This window comes from Ictidomys tridecemlineatus, chromosome 11 (genome assembly GCF_052094955.1).
Source record: "Ictidomys tridecemlineatus isolate mIctTri1 chromosome 11, mIctTri1.hap1, whole genome shotgun sequence".
Classification (NCBI taxonomy): Eukaryota; Metazoa; Chordata; class Mammalia; order Rodentia; family Sciuridae; genus Ictidomys; species Ictidomys tridecemlineatus.
The window spans coordinates 126,056,640-126,070,576 of NC_135487.1; the positions used below are offsets into that span (position 1 = coordinate 126,056,640).

The following is a 13,937-nucleotide window of genomic DNA, read 5'->3' on the forward strand; positions in this document are numbered from 1 at the left end:
CTGGGTGTGGTGGCTCACACCTGTAAACCCAGCAGCTCAGGGGGCTGAAACAGGAGGATTGCAAATTTGAGGCCAGCCTCAGTAATTGAGGGGAGACCCTGGCTCAAAATAAAAAGGCCTGGGGATGTAACTAGCTGAATAGTAAAGCACTCTTGGGTTCAAGGTCCAGTACCAAAAAAAAAAAAAAAAAAAAAAGTGATTCTCTCCTAACAATAACATCAAATAGGATTAGCCTGGCAATCTGTTCTGTCACACTACTGCATTTCAAACTGGAATGCATTGGAAAGTAAACACCAACTGGAATCTAGTTACTCTGTTGCAACAAGTTTAGATTTGCTATGGAAACAAATTTACAAGTCTGTGTCTGAGGGACTGAAGGGTGCTTTATTGCAACAGGAGCTTGCAGAATGCCACACTGTGCCAATAGGGTCTCATGTGCCGGTGGCCAGGGCCAGAGGGACTCCTATCACAGGGGGAACCATGCTGAGAGGCCACAGTGTTATAAAGGCAACACTTGAGAAATGCACTGCCGTGGGCATGAAGACAGCCAAGTGTTGCACAGGACTCTTGAGAACAAGGGCAGGCCTCCACTAGTGATAAAGTCACTCTGGGCCTCTGATGTTGGCAGGGCAGTCAAGAATCCCATCTGACAGTGAAAACAGAGGCTTAGAAAAGTTCAGGGAGTTGCCCAAGTTCTCATGATTGGTGAATCTCAGTGTAGAATGTGGACCTGGGCCTTTGGGCTATATTTTGCACTTTTTTTTTTTTTTAAACAGGGAAACTTTTCATAAGCTTTGAAATAAGATCTAGAAATTTGTTGGGGGCCAAATGCATATTTTACCTACTCAAACCTTGCATATTTCGTTGCAAAATTTTAAGGATCTGCATGTGCTGTAAGACCCAAATACCTCATTTCCTTTTCTTATTTTTTGAATGGTGCTGGAGATTGAACTCAAGGGCACTCTACTACTGACCTACATCTCCAGCCCTTTTTATTATTTTGTTTTGTGACTGGGTCTTGCTAAATTACCCAGGCTGTTCTCAAATTTGCTCTCTTCCTGCATCAGCCTTCTAAGTTGCTGAGATTATAGGGGTGCATTACTGGACCCAATTCAAATGCCTTTTTCCTCCCCAGTGTGCTCTACCTGGAATGAAACCCAAGGCTTCAAGCACTCAAACACTGATCCACAGCCCCAGCCCTTAAATGCCTTACTCTCCCGTCCCTTCAGCACCGGGATTGAACCGCAGGGACACTTTACTACTGTGCTACAACCCCAGTTTTCCCCTCTCCATTTTTGAGACAGGGTCTGGCTAAATTGCCCAGGTTGGCCTGATCTTCTGATCCTCCTGCCTTGGACTCCCAAATTGCTGCGATTACAGGCCTGGGCCACCACACCCAGCCAAATACCTTATTTCTAAGAGACTATAGGTATCTAGAATTTGAGCACTGCAAAGATGCAATTACAATAGTCTTATTTGGCTTAATGGGAGGAGACCTGAGTTCAAGGTCTTTTTCTTTTTTTTTTTAGTTGTAAATGGACAGAATGCCTTAATTTTGTTTATTTTTGTGTGGTGCTATGGATCAAACCCAGAGCTTCACACGTGCTAGGCAAGCACTCTGCCACTGAGCTACAGCCCCAGCCCTGAATTCAAGGTCTTTAACCTTCAAGGACTCTATCACTTTTTAGTATATAACCTAGGCCAAAATGTAGTCTTCCAGAATTTGGCAAAACCCTACTCATTCTTTTTATTTTTTGGTACTGGGATTTAACCCAGAGGGGCTTTAACCACTGAGCTCCATCCTCCAGCTCTTTTTATTTTTTTGAGACAGATCTCACTAAATTGCCGAGATGGGCCTCCAACTTGCGATAGAACTTTCAATCCTATCTCAGCCTCCAGAGTCACTGGGATTACAGGAGTGCGCCATCAACCCTGGCTACTCTACTTTCTTTAAGGCCAAACTCAAACTCATCACATTTAAGTGATGTGCTCCAACCCCCCCCCCCCCCCCAGGAGAGATTGCGCCTGGTTCTTCGGACTTCAAGTAGATAAAGTTCTGGATTTACAGTCGTCTGTCTTTTCTCTCTAGAACGGAGCTCTTTGAAACGTTAGCTAATCGTGCCGCCCTTGCTCTTTTGCTAGGAAACAGCACAGAGAATCCATGAAGTAGCCACTTGATGTCACAACCCTTTGGACATCTGACTACCAAACTCGACCCTTTCCTCTACGGGGAAGGCTGATGTAGGGCTCAAACCCAGACGTCCGCAGTGCCACCCCACAGACTGTAAGCGCATTGAGGTCCAGGATGGACGTCGGCGTGCAGCGGTGCCGTGCCCACGCCTCTCGCCCAGCGCGCCTAGCACGCTGCCAAGAACCGCGGGTGCCAAGCAAATATTAGTGGATTGGGATGGAGCAGAGGGCAGGGTGACGCTGCGACTAGACGTCCAACTCGGCTGCGCCGGGGCCGGGGTAGTGAGCACCCCGCGGAGCCGGGGGAGGGGCGAGGGCCGCTCCGTCCAGCCGGGCGCCAGCTCCTCCGGGGCGGGCAGGCACCCACCGACAGCAGGCACACAAAGCCCGCTCGGCGCGCTCGGCGATCAGCTCCTCAGGCCTGTGTCGCCACGCGCCGCCAGGCGGCTCCAGGTTGGGCGCCGGGCTGTGGCAGGCACTGGGCGTCAAGCAGCTGCGCGCATCAAACCACCGCGGGAGGGAGCGCGAAGCGGGGAGGAGGAGTGGGCCCGGAGGAGGGAGGAGGGAGGAGGAGGAGGAGGAGTGGGACCGGGCGGGGGGTGGAGGAAGAGGCCTCGCGCAGAGGAGGGAGCAATTGAATTTCAAACACAAACAACTGCACGAGCGCGCACCCACCGCGCCGGAGCGTTGCCCCGATCCGCGCCCGCCCCGTCCGTGCGGCGCGCGGGCGGAGACGCCGTGGCCGCGCCGGAGCTCGGGCCGGGGGCCACCATCGAGGCGGGGGCCGCGCGAGGGCCGGAGCGGAGCGGCGCCGCCACCGCCGCACGCGCAAACTTGGGCTCGCGCTTCCCGGCCCGGCGCGGAGCCCGGGGTGCCCGGAGCCCCGCCATGTCGCGATCCAACCGGCAGAAGGAGTACAAATGCGGGGACCTGGTGTTCGCCAAGATGAAGGGCTACCCACACTGGCCAGCCCGGGTGAGCAGCGCGGCCCGTCGCCCCCGGTCCCCTGCGGGCTGGGGTTGCATAACACGGGGAGGGCACGAGCGCTCCGCGTGGAGCGGGCGGAGGGGGCAGGGGCATCTGGGTCCCAGACTCTTGCCGCCGCCTTGGAGCCCACCCGCGGGTTATATAATGGTGGGGCGGGCGGGGGTCCGACACCCGGAGGGTACGGCGTCGGCGCGTGGAGGCGTGTGCGCGGCGTGGGGCTCCGAGGGCGCCGGTCACTTCCCGGCCCCGTCTCCGCGTGCTCAGTTCCGCCCCCAGCCCCCATAGTCGCCGAGGCTCCGGGCGCGCAGTCTGCGTTCGGGCCGGTGGTGGTGGAGCTCCTCCCACCGCGCCCCCCAGCGCCGCCGCTACCCCCTTTTGGAACTCCCCTCGTGATCCCCACTTTCTCCATCGACTGTCGCCCCCAGTTCAAACTCCTCTTCTTGGGGAAACTGTTACGGAGGGTCCCAGCCCAGAGAGGTCTAGATGGAGGCGGAGTTCACTTCTAGAAAACTTTGGCTTGGGGCATCTGCCTCTAAAAGGTCTGAAGTTAGGAGGGTCCAAGAATGGTGGGGGGTGGCGGAAGAAGGGATCTAGCCTTCTGGCTCGGAATCTTTCCGCCCGAACCCATCAGCTCTCAGCTGTACAAAAGTATTCCTCCATGTTCCACCAACTCAAATTTGGGTCTGAAGGCGTCACGGCCCCATGTGGGTTGGGAAGCCCTGTTTCAGACTGCCTTAGTGGGTGGTAGGGGGTGCCTGAGTTGCACCCCCTCCTCGTAGGAGCATCTCCCGCCAGAATCGTTTGATCTCCGCCATGTGGTTGATTGAGCCCGCCAACAGAAGGGCCTCCCCCCTTCCAGCACCTGGCCAGGTGGGAGGGTGGGGCCCCAAAGCCAAGCATTTGGTGTTTATCACCTTTCCCCTAGGGACTGAGATAGGTTAAGTATGGAGGGTGGAAAGTTGCCAGATGCTGAAGGAGAGTGGGGGTGGCATGGGAGTAGTGGCCCAGCAACTTATTTTAGAGTTAGTGTGGAGGGGCCTTTGGCATCCGGCGAGGGCATGACTCAGCCCCCTATAGGGGAGGACTCTTGTGGAGTGAAATCCAAGGGCAGAAATTGGTGGAGGGAGAGGGCCGAGTACAGGACCGTTTTGTGGCTTGGGGTTCCTTGTCTCAGAGTTGCAGCTCTCTGTTCTTCTGGCCCAAACTGCTCTGAGCCTGGGGGTGTTGCCCCAGGCTTATCTGAGTCCTGTTCCTTCAGGGTGTCAGGCCAACTTGGTCACTGAAAGAATTCCAGACCCCCCTTTATTCTGTACCCTCTCCTGGGGAGTCTGTCTAAGCCTACGTTCCTTGAGCTCCTTGTTCCCTGAGACTTGAAGTTTGGATCAACTAAGGCCTGAACTGCAATGGGAAAGAAGTGCGGAGAAGAGTGGGGCCCTCCCATTTTCCAGGGCTTCCTAATGGGCTGAGGCAGGGGGGCATTGTGAAGAAGAAGCCGTAGGAAGCCGTAGGCAGGAGTGTGTGTGTGTGCAAACATGTGTGGCCTGTGAACACTCATGTACTTTAACCAGCACCCTTTGATCCAACTGCTTTCTTGGCCCTGGTGCCAAGGCCCTGGTGGGCAGGGCAAGAACTGAACCCGGATCCCCGCAGCTTCTCCCTCCTGGGGGTGAGACAAAGTCCAGAGGCTGGGGAGGAGGTAGTAGCTAGAATGTGGGTTACAGGGAAACCCTACTAGGTCAGATAAGAAAGAAAAAGGGTAGGAGCACTTTAGGGGACTCACAGTGACCCCTGTGAGGAAGACTTGGGTTTCTGGTGTCCTTTGGAGTGAGGGCACTGTCTGGGACTGGGGATACCCATCCATTTCATCTCACCCTGCCGCTGCCAGGTTAGGATAGGGGAGGCAGAGTCTTCCTCCACTGAGGCCTGGACTTTTTTTTTTTTTTTTTTTTTTAAGAATTTAACATTTATTTTATATATTTGTTTTTATGTGGTTCTGAGAATTTGAACCCAGGGCCTTACTCATGCTAGGCAAGCACCTTACCTCTGAGCTATAACCCCAGCTCTAGGCCTGGACTTTTTGATTATATCCCCCACCTGTTTTTTGAATCCAGGGCTTCAAGCATGCTAGGCCAGCTCTCTGCTGCTCACTGGTCAGAGACCTGGACCTTTTTTTAGATAAAGTTGGGATCGGGAGGTTGGGCTGGATCTCCAAGAGATAAGGCCTAACACTGCATGGCTTTGGCTATTGAGTGTTACCGTGGGGGAGGGGTACACCTCAGGCTGTTACCTCCCAGATATATCTCCCTTGATCCCTAGAAGAACAAAGTTTTTAAGATTTTTGTATATTTATTTTTTTTAAGTTGTAGATGAACACGATATCTTCATTTATTTGTTTCATGTGGTGCTGAGGATCAAACCCAGCGCCTCCCACGTGCCAGGCAAGTTGCTCTACCACTGAGCCAAACCCCCAGCCCCAAGAACAAAGCTTTAAAAAGAGAGACAAGGCTGGGTCTCCTCACCATTCCTTGGATCCTGTCTCAGTTGCTCATGGTGGCAGAGCCTGAGGGACCCCGTTCTGAAGGACCCTGTTCTGAGAGAGATGAGGGGAACCTCCATGCACCCCAGCTGCTGGGGTGGGCAGCCAGAATCCTCAGCGCGGACCTTGCCTTCCTCAGTCCCTGCTGTGAGGAGCAGGGGTGATTCTGGGAGAGGCTAGAAGGGCCACGTGGTAGCAGGACCTGCCTTGAAGGATGGGGTGACTCCATCTTAACCTTTTCCTTTCCCTCTTCTTCCTGCCCAGCCTCCTGGGGGATCTCCAGGCACTTAACAGTTAACCTCTAACACTCAGGGATTTCCCCCCAAGGCTCCTTCCTCCTCTCTTTGCTTCCTGTTTCAAAATCCCAGAAAACTGTCCTGAGCAGCCCCTAGGACCTTTCCCCCCCCCCATCTTCCCTCTGTCTGCCCCCCCCCCCATTCTCTGCCCTTGGGCTTGCCACACTTCCTGGCCCCAACTGTCTGAACTGCCTTTCCACTCCCCACCCCTGATTTTCTGGTTCCTGGGTCAGGTCGTCCCTGGTCCTGGGTGTGGTGGTCAGAACCTGGCTGGTAGCCAGAGTGTGGTTGGCCTTCCCTCTGCACTCCTAAGTGTTGGGTAGGTGACCCTGAGCCTGCCTTTGGTCTGAGGCTGGGGGTGGGGGGCATGTGCATCCCTCCCCCATTCCTCACTTGAACATTGCAGATCCCTCTGTGGGCCTCGAGGGCTTGGCAGGATGGTGTTGCAGGCTCTCAGGCCTGGATGATGAGGTGGGGCAGTGCCAAGGAGGTGGGGCTGGGAGTGGAAGGGCTGGGGCCTGAGAACTAACTCCCCAGGATCCCTAGGGGAGGCGAGAGGTTGCAGAGCCCCCTTCTCTGTTGTCTGGTGGAGGGGGTACAGTGGGGTCTCCACATCTGGCCCCACCCTGACCCACTCACTTATCCTTGACTCACAGGTTCTGAGTCACAGCCTGGATGTGAACGCTCCACCTGGAAAACAGACTTATTGGGGTACAGGGCTCCCCCGAGACCTCATATCCTCTCTATGTCTAGGAAGAACTGCCCTTGGCTTCCAAGTATAAGAAAACACTTCCTTTGTAGCTTGAGAGATGGAGGTACCCTTACAGAAAATTATTGCATTCCATCCTCTAGTGGCCCTTACCCCCAGTGCCTACATTCAAGGGGGGAGATGCCCATCTTGCCCAGGTCCTTTGCCCTCTTTCTCAGATCCATCCTTTATGTAGCTGCAAGTCAGCAGGGAGGGTGTATCTGGTGTGTCTCATTCTATTCCATCCGTTCTTTTCTTTCTCCCCACCCTTGGGGCTGGGCAGCTGGTGGCCTCCTGGGTCCCCTGCCACACTGCTCATGTTCAGTTATCTGAGTTTGCTTTCCATAGGAAGCTTTGCTGGCCAGGTGCTTTGCAGTGGGTTCTCCTGGATTCTCACGTCCCACTCTCCCCCACCTGTCCCTTCTTCCTGAGGCTGTTTTCTCTCTCTCTCTCTCATCTTTTTTGTTGTTTAGATGGACACAATATCTTTATTTTTATGTGGTGCTGAGGATGGAACCCAGGGCCTCTCACGTGCTGGGCGAGGCTCTACCACCGAGCTACAGCCCAGCCCCTCAGTTTCTCTTTCGAGCACGTTTACCGTGAGCGCCGGTGCCCTGGCACAGGTGTGGACACGACGCAGCAGCGATCAAAGTTCCCCGCTGCACTCCCAGCCTTAGACCCCCACCCCGCCGGCGTCGCACTGATCCTCCCGAGAGGCCCGGGGACCGACCGGCCTTTGCTATTATTGGCCTATCCCTGTCTCCTGGGATCTTGAAGCCCTGGAGGCCCTCATTTTGTTTTTTGCTCCCCCCTCTGAGTGGAGGGTGGGGAGCCTGCTGGTAACCGGAGCCAGGTGTCCTCTCCCGTCCCCGCCCCCACTACAGGTCTGGCTTCTGGAGGGCAAGTCCCCCCGCCCGGACCTCCGGCCCTAACTGTGGTTTCAGGCACCGCCGGGACTCAGGTGCCAGACTCCAGGCTTGGGGGTGGGGTGTGTGTTAGTGTCCCCTCCTCCCCAATCCGGATAGAGGGCCTGGGGGGAGGGGCGGTCACATTCCTGGTTGCTGAGTGGCCCCGGGGGCGGGGTTGGGTTGTCATGGCGATGGGGATCGTGTTTGTGGGGGGGAACTGCGTGCCTTTCCACCCCCTGCTCTCACACCCCAGCGTCTCCAGTTTGTGCTGGGCCTTCCTGGGGGGAGGGGCTGGACCTCTGTCCCCAGAGGCCACGGGGCAAGGGGGGAGGTGCCAGGAGCCTGAAGACTGCCCAAGTCTGGGGCCAGACGCCCCTCAGATTCAAGCGAGGGCCCCATCCCCACTCCTGGGTGTGTCTCGCTCACTCCCAGTCTCCCCAGATCCCCCGCCAGGCCTTCTGTCCCCGTCTCCGTGTGCTAATCACTGCCTTCGCCTGTCTGTCTCCCTCCTGTCTGCGCCTGGGGCCCCAGTCAACATGGCCACCTGGCCTCTGTCCGGCGGGAAGCCAGGCTGCTGGGGCTGTTGCAAGTGTTGCTGGGAGTTGTAGTCCCCACACAGCCCCCACAGCTCAGCTGGGCTGGAGCTTCCAGGCCCTGCTCTGGGAGAGGCTGGTTAGGACACTGCCTCTCCCATTTCCCTGACCTCAGACCTCTGCACCTCCTGTAGTGTCCCTCTGGGGCCAGGACAGGTAGAGCAGCAGGGGATCAAGTCAGTAGATACAGGTGTGATATCCAGGCCTCATTAACTTGCCCTCGTATTTGGGGTAGATCATTTCTTTTCTGGGCTCAGTTTTCTCATCTGTAAAATAAAGGGTTTGACTACTTTGGTGGTTCAAAGTGTTCCCCAGAAGACTTTGGGACTGCTGCTAGAGCTGGGAATGGAAGCTCTCACCTCACCCCTGCACTCCGGCCAGAGCAGTCTGTTTTTATCTGTACAGATTCACTCAGGAATTTTGGTGCACCTAGCTGTGTGCTGGGGGTAAAAGCAGGCTTGGCCTCTGACCTTGGGGGTGGGTGGGTAGAGTCCAAGGAGATAATGGGGTAATGTGAGTCAGTGTAAATCTGGATCTGTGAAGGGCTGGGAGCTGACTGGGTCGGGATGGGGAAGCGTCTTGGAGGAAGTGATGGTGGGACTGAGGTTGGAAGGCTGATCAGGAGCTACTGCTGAAAGGACTGTGTCCACAGAACAGGCGGGGCAGCATCTTGAGGGGCTGGTCACCAACACTCATCTGGCCTATCATGCCAGGCTGTGGTCACTGAACCCCCACAACCCTGTGGCTGAAATACTTGTGGCTGTCTCAATTTGATGGTTGAGGCAGAAAGGCTCAGTAAGTTGCCCAAGGTCAACAACTACGGGTGGCACAGCTGAGATCAGACCTGCGGTTGTGAAGGAGAGGTGGAACAGGGGGCCCTAGTCATACGAGACCCTACTGAAAGGGGATGAGATGTGTGGGTCAGCATTTTGAAGATTGTAGCAGGGCGAAAAAGGAATCTGAGAGAGGAGGTCGAGGCTGTGGTTTTAGCCCAGGCACAAGAGATGTCAGTGACTGGACCAGGATGGGTGGCGGAGCTGCGGAGCTTCGAGGTAGGGACCTAGACATGTTGGGCAACAGGTGCTGTCTGGTTTTGGAGGCGAAGGAGGAACCCTGGGTTTGCGTTAGCCGTTCATGTCTGGCTTCATTTGAACCAAGTTCCATTTCTAAAAGTGGTTCACAAAGCTCCTTGGTGATGGTCGGGGTTCCCACTCTGTCTGGCCTTCCACCAGTGACCAGGCCTGAGAGGTCAGTTCCCCTGCCAGCTCAGACTGAAGACCTGGGGACTCCAGGTCTCACTCACCTCCCTCATCTCACCCCAGATTGATGAGATGCCTGAGGCCGCAGTGAAATCAACCGCCAACAAATACCAAGTCTTTTTTTTCGGGACCCACGAGACGTGAGTGAGGGGTCAGCTGGGTGTGGGGGGAGATACCACGGGGGGGGGCACTCTGGGGAGAGAGAGAGGTGGCGACAGTGCCCCCTCTGCACCGGGCTGTTGCAGCTCAGGGGCAGCGAGGGGCTCGAGAGCACAGTCTCCCATCTCTTACCAGGGCATTCCTGGGCCCCAAAGACCTCTTCCCTTACGAGGAGTCCAAGGAGAAGTTTGGCAAGCCCAACAAGAGGAAAGGGTTCAGCGAGGGGCTGTGGGAGATCGAGAACAACCCTACTGTCAAGGCTTCTGGCTACCAGGTGAGCTGCTATCTGCCCCAAAGACCCTGGAAAGAGGCGTGGCCTCGGGCTCCGGGAGCCAGCCACAGTGGTGCTTGGAACACCAGGACTCGGTGTGGGAGCTCATGGGGTGGCGGGTGGGGCTTCCTGAGGGGTCCGGGTCTTGGGGTGTCGTAGTGGTGATCAGGATCACTGTCTGACAGCGACCTAGTGGGGGGTGGGTGTGTCAAGAACAGGAGGAAGCGGTAAGTGGGGACAGGCCTTTGGTTGGGCCCAGCGTGAGGACAGGACATGGCCTTACTCTTTCCACGAAGGCTTCCAGGAGGAGGTGCTCGTGAGCCGGGCAGGACAAGGCGGGAGGGCGGGGGGCGGGGGTTGGCGGGGAAAGGGTCCCAGCTCCCTATGGGAGAAGTTGACCCGAGGTTTTGCCTCCTGCTCCAGCCCTCCCCCCTCCTGCACAGAGCCCTGCCTGCCCGGCCAGTGGGTTTACCCCGGGGCTAATCCGACAGAGGTGGGTCTCAAATCACTTGTGAGACTGGGCACCTGGGTGGGGGCGGGGGTGAGGTGGGAGAAGGAAGGAGTGAGTGGCTGAGGGGGTGGCCTGGGGAAGGGGCCCGGCCTGGCCGCCGCTGGTGCCACTCAGCAGCCTCCGCTGTCTCTGCCGCAGTCCTCCCAGAAAAAGAGCTGCTCCGAGGAGCCGGAGCCCGAACCCGAGGCCGCAGAGGGCGATGGCGACAAGAAGGGGAACGCGGAGGGCAGCAGTGACGAGGAGGGCAAGCTGGTCATCGACGAGCCGACCAAGGAGAAGAACGAGAAGGGGGCGCTGAAGAGGAGAGCAGGGGACCTGCTGGAGGTAACTGGGCCCCAGGATCCCTGGAGCATGCTCAGGGGGCACCCCCCCCGCAGCATCAGGACCCTGCCTCAGGAGTCCCCAGGCTGAGAGGGACATCCAGCCCCTAGCTGAGAAGACGGGACTGTGGGTGGCAGCCCAGGAAGGAGCCCCTGAGGAGGAGAGGAGGGGACACAGGTGCGTAGCTGGTGGCTTCTCTCCAGCATCAGCCCTCCTCTCTGCCCATCCTGCCTAGGACTCCCCTAAACGTCCCAAGGAGGCCGAAGAACCCGAAGGGGAGGAAAAGGAGGCAGCTGCCTTGGAGACGGAGAGGCCCCTCCCTGGGGAGGTGGAGAAGAATAGCACCCCCTCTGAGCCCGGCTCTGGCCGGGGCCCTCCAGAGGAAGAGGAGGAGGAGGAGGAGGAGGAGGAAGAGGAGGAGGAGGAAACTGCCAAGGTAGATGCAGAGGCCCCGGGCGCCAGAGATCATGAGAGGTGAGTGAGCCCTTTGGCCCCTGGACTGGGAGGGCCCGGCCACCTGCAGAGAAGGAGAAGGGCCTGCAGTGGTCAGCCTCCCACCCGGGAGGCAGGCGGGCTGGGTTCTCCCAGGAGACCCGCACTGGCTGGGGCGAGGCCAGGCAGAGGCCACACCATTAACCCTTCTCCCCTCCAACCCTCCCCCGCAGCCTGTAGCCACCAATGTTTCAAGAGGAGCCCCTGCCCCGTTCCTGCTGCTGTCTGGGTGCTACTGGGGAAACTGGCCATGGCCTGCAAACTGGGAACCCTTTCCCACCCAACCCATTCTCCTTCTCCATTCACTGTCCCCACTTTAAGTCCAGCCCCCAGAGATTGACCTGGCCCTCACCTCCAGGTACCCCCACGATCTTGAAGCAGGGCCTTGTCTTCTGCTCCCTAGGATGAAATGAGGCCATTGTGTCCCTTCCTGCTTGGAGCTGTTTCCCAGAGCTTCTACTGGGGCCTGGGCCCCTGTTTCCACCTGACACTCCTGTCCTGTCCCCTAGGCATTTTGGACCTCTGGGTTAAGATCAGAGGTGGGAGTGGAAGAGGAGGAGTGTGAACAGCGAGGTGGGCCCCCCCACCCGGGCCTGGAAGGGGCAATCCCATGAAGGTGGACATCTCTTGAGCTCCTGTCCCCTGCTCCCACACCCATTTTCCCAGCTGCCTGGATTGAGGGAAAGTGGGACATCTTGTAGGGGAGAGGTCCCAGAAATTCTTGATAATTGACAACACCCATTCTTTTTGCTGACCCCAGGAGTTCTGGGGGTTGTAGCTGATTGTCAGAAGACTTTGGGGCTTCCAGGTTGTTTGGGCCAAGAACATGGGCTCTGAAGGGCTGACTTCGCCCATTTAGGTGGGAGTATTGAGTGTCTGTTCCCCTTTAGATCTCAGGGGTCAGAGATGGGATGCCCTGGGAAGACCCCTTGCTGCCCTGTTCCCTCTCCCCACAATGCTCAAGGCCAGCCTTCAGTCACATATGTCACCCAGACATAAAGGAAAAAGACACATTTTTTAGGAGATGTTTTTAATAAAAGAAAATTACAAAAAAAAAAATTAATCCCCCCAACCCTCTGTGTGCTCCCCCTTCTGGCCCTTTCTTCCCCACCGCTGCCCCCATTTCTGAGGTGCACGGGTGGATCCCCTTCTGTCTGGGGCTTGACGACTTTCTTTTTGTTGCTGGGGCTTCGGTGTTTCTTCTGGTGTCCTCTCCCATCCACACACCCCGACTTGGTCCCCTCAGTGTTGCCACCAGATCCGACTTGTAACCCACTGAGAGGACAGGGGAGTGGTCTCTGCCTCTCTGTCTCTTCTCTCTGCCCCCTCCCTTGGGCTCTCATGAAAAATTGCTGACGGTAGCTTTGGAAGTTTAGCTCTGAAAACCGTAGATGATTTCAGTTTTAGGAAAATAAAACCTGTTGATTACTACATTGGAATACGGACTGATTTCTTTGGGGGGTGTATTGGTTAACTGAAGAAGGGGAGTGGGGAAGGGAATGCACTGATTTTCACAGCACATTCAGGGGGTGTCAGCCTCCTCCATTACCCAGCCATTAGGAACCCAGAATTCTAAAAGATGGGTGTGGAGCACACCGTAATCCCAGCGACTTGGGAAGCCAGAGTCAGGAGGATGCCAAATTCGAGGCCATCCTCAACAATTTAGTGAGACCATGTCTCAAAAAAATAAAAGAAGGGGCTGGGGCTGGGGCTCAGTGGTAGCGCACTTGCCTGGCATGTGTGAAGCACTGGATTTGATTCTCAGCACCACATGTAAATAAAGATCTATCAACAAGTAAAAAGATTTAAAAAGTTCATTTAAAAAGGGGGGGGCTAGGGGTGTAGTTCAGTGGTACAGCACCCCACAGTTCAATCTCCAGTACCCCAAAAAAATGTTTTTTCAGTGTTGCACCTGAAGACAGTCCTATAATAAAACATAGTATATTATATTAAAAACACAATAAGGCAGCAGTATCAGCCATAGCCAATATGGTCATGGAAGTGGACGCTTTGAGCTGGTTGTAGAAATAACTTTGACCCCAAGGGCAGGGCGAAGATAACTTCTCCCTCTGCTAGTGCTAGGGTTACTGGTATTGGGCTACTTGCCACATGACCGACCAGTTGAAAAACAAGGGGTTAAGGCAAGGAATGCAAGTATTTGAGAAGCCATCTGGCCAAGAAAATGGAAGACTCTTGTGCAAAGTCCATCTGGCTGGGAGGCTGGTTTGGGGCAGTTTACAGAGGAGATGGGTGATGGGACTGGTGGGTGCCTTCCCTTAGGGGAAGGCTTGTGGCCAAATGACTCACATTTGATCCTAATCAGCTAGTCAGGAGATGCTTGCTCAGTTCTGCACATCCAAGAACAAAGATCACTCTCCTTGGGCTATTGTCACTGACTAGTTTGTCCACTGCAAGTTCCTAACACGAGGGACAAGTTAGAATGGACAGCTGCCGGAGCCCTGTTGCTGATCACCAATTCCAAAGAAAGAAAACATTTCACCTGACAAGGGTCAAGTCCAGTTAAACATCTGGTCTGGATTCTTAGGGATGCCTGCTACCCTTAACTGGTCATACGAGGATAGGAGAGAAGATTGACAGCTGGACTCCTCCCAGTACTTCCCAAATTATGTGGACTCTCTTGAGTTTCCTACCCTATCTGACATTTT

General features: G+C 55.8%; 1 protein-coding gene across 1 annotated transcript; it reads left to right on the top strand.

The window, feature by feature from the left end:
• Positions 1-2,793: 2,793 nt before the first annotated feature.
• On the top strand, positions 2,794-12,702 carry Hdgf (heparin binding growth factor). The gene is made up of 6 exons (XM_005331406.5): positions 2,794-3,165; positions 9,581-9,657; positions 9,812-9,950; positions 10,597-10,782; positions 11,015-11,253; positions 11,445-12,702. The coding sequence occupies exons 1-6, from the start codon at positions 3,079-3,081 to the stop codon at positions 11,449-11,451; spliced, it is 735 nt and encodes a 244-aa protein (XP_005331463.1). The 5' UTR covers positions 2,794-3,078; the 3' UTR covers positions 11,452-12,702.
• The last annotated feature ends 1,235 nt before the right edge of the window (positions 12,703-13,937 follow it).

Excerpts from the sequence above, each read along its gene's own strand:
- Hdgf (XM_005331406.5), top strand. The coding sequence starts at position 3,079 with ATGTCGCGATCCAACCGGCAGAAGGAGTACAAATGCGGGGACCTGGTG. Across the intron at positions 9,951-10,596 it reads TCAAGGCTTCTGGCTACCAG|TCCTCCCAGAAAAAGAGCTG; the intron begins GTGAGCTGCTAT and ends TCTCTGCCGCAG. Across the intron at positions 10,783-11,014 it reads GAGCAGGGGACCTGCTGGAG|GACTCCCCTAAACGTCCCAA; the intron begins GTAACTGGGCCC and ends CATCCTGCCTAG.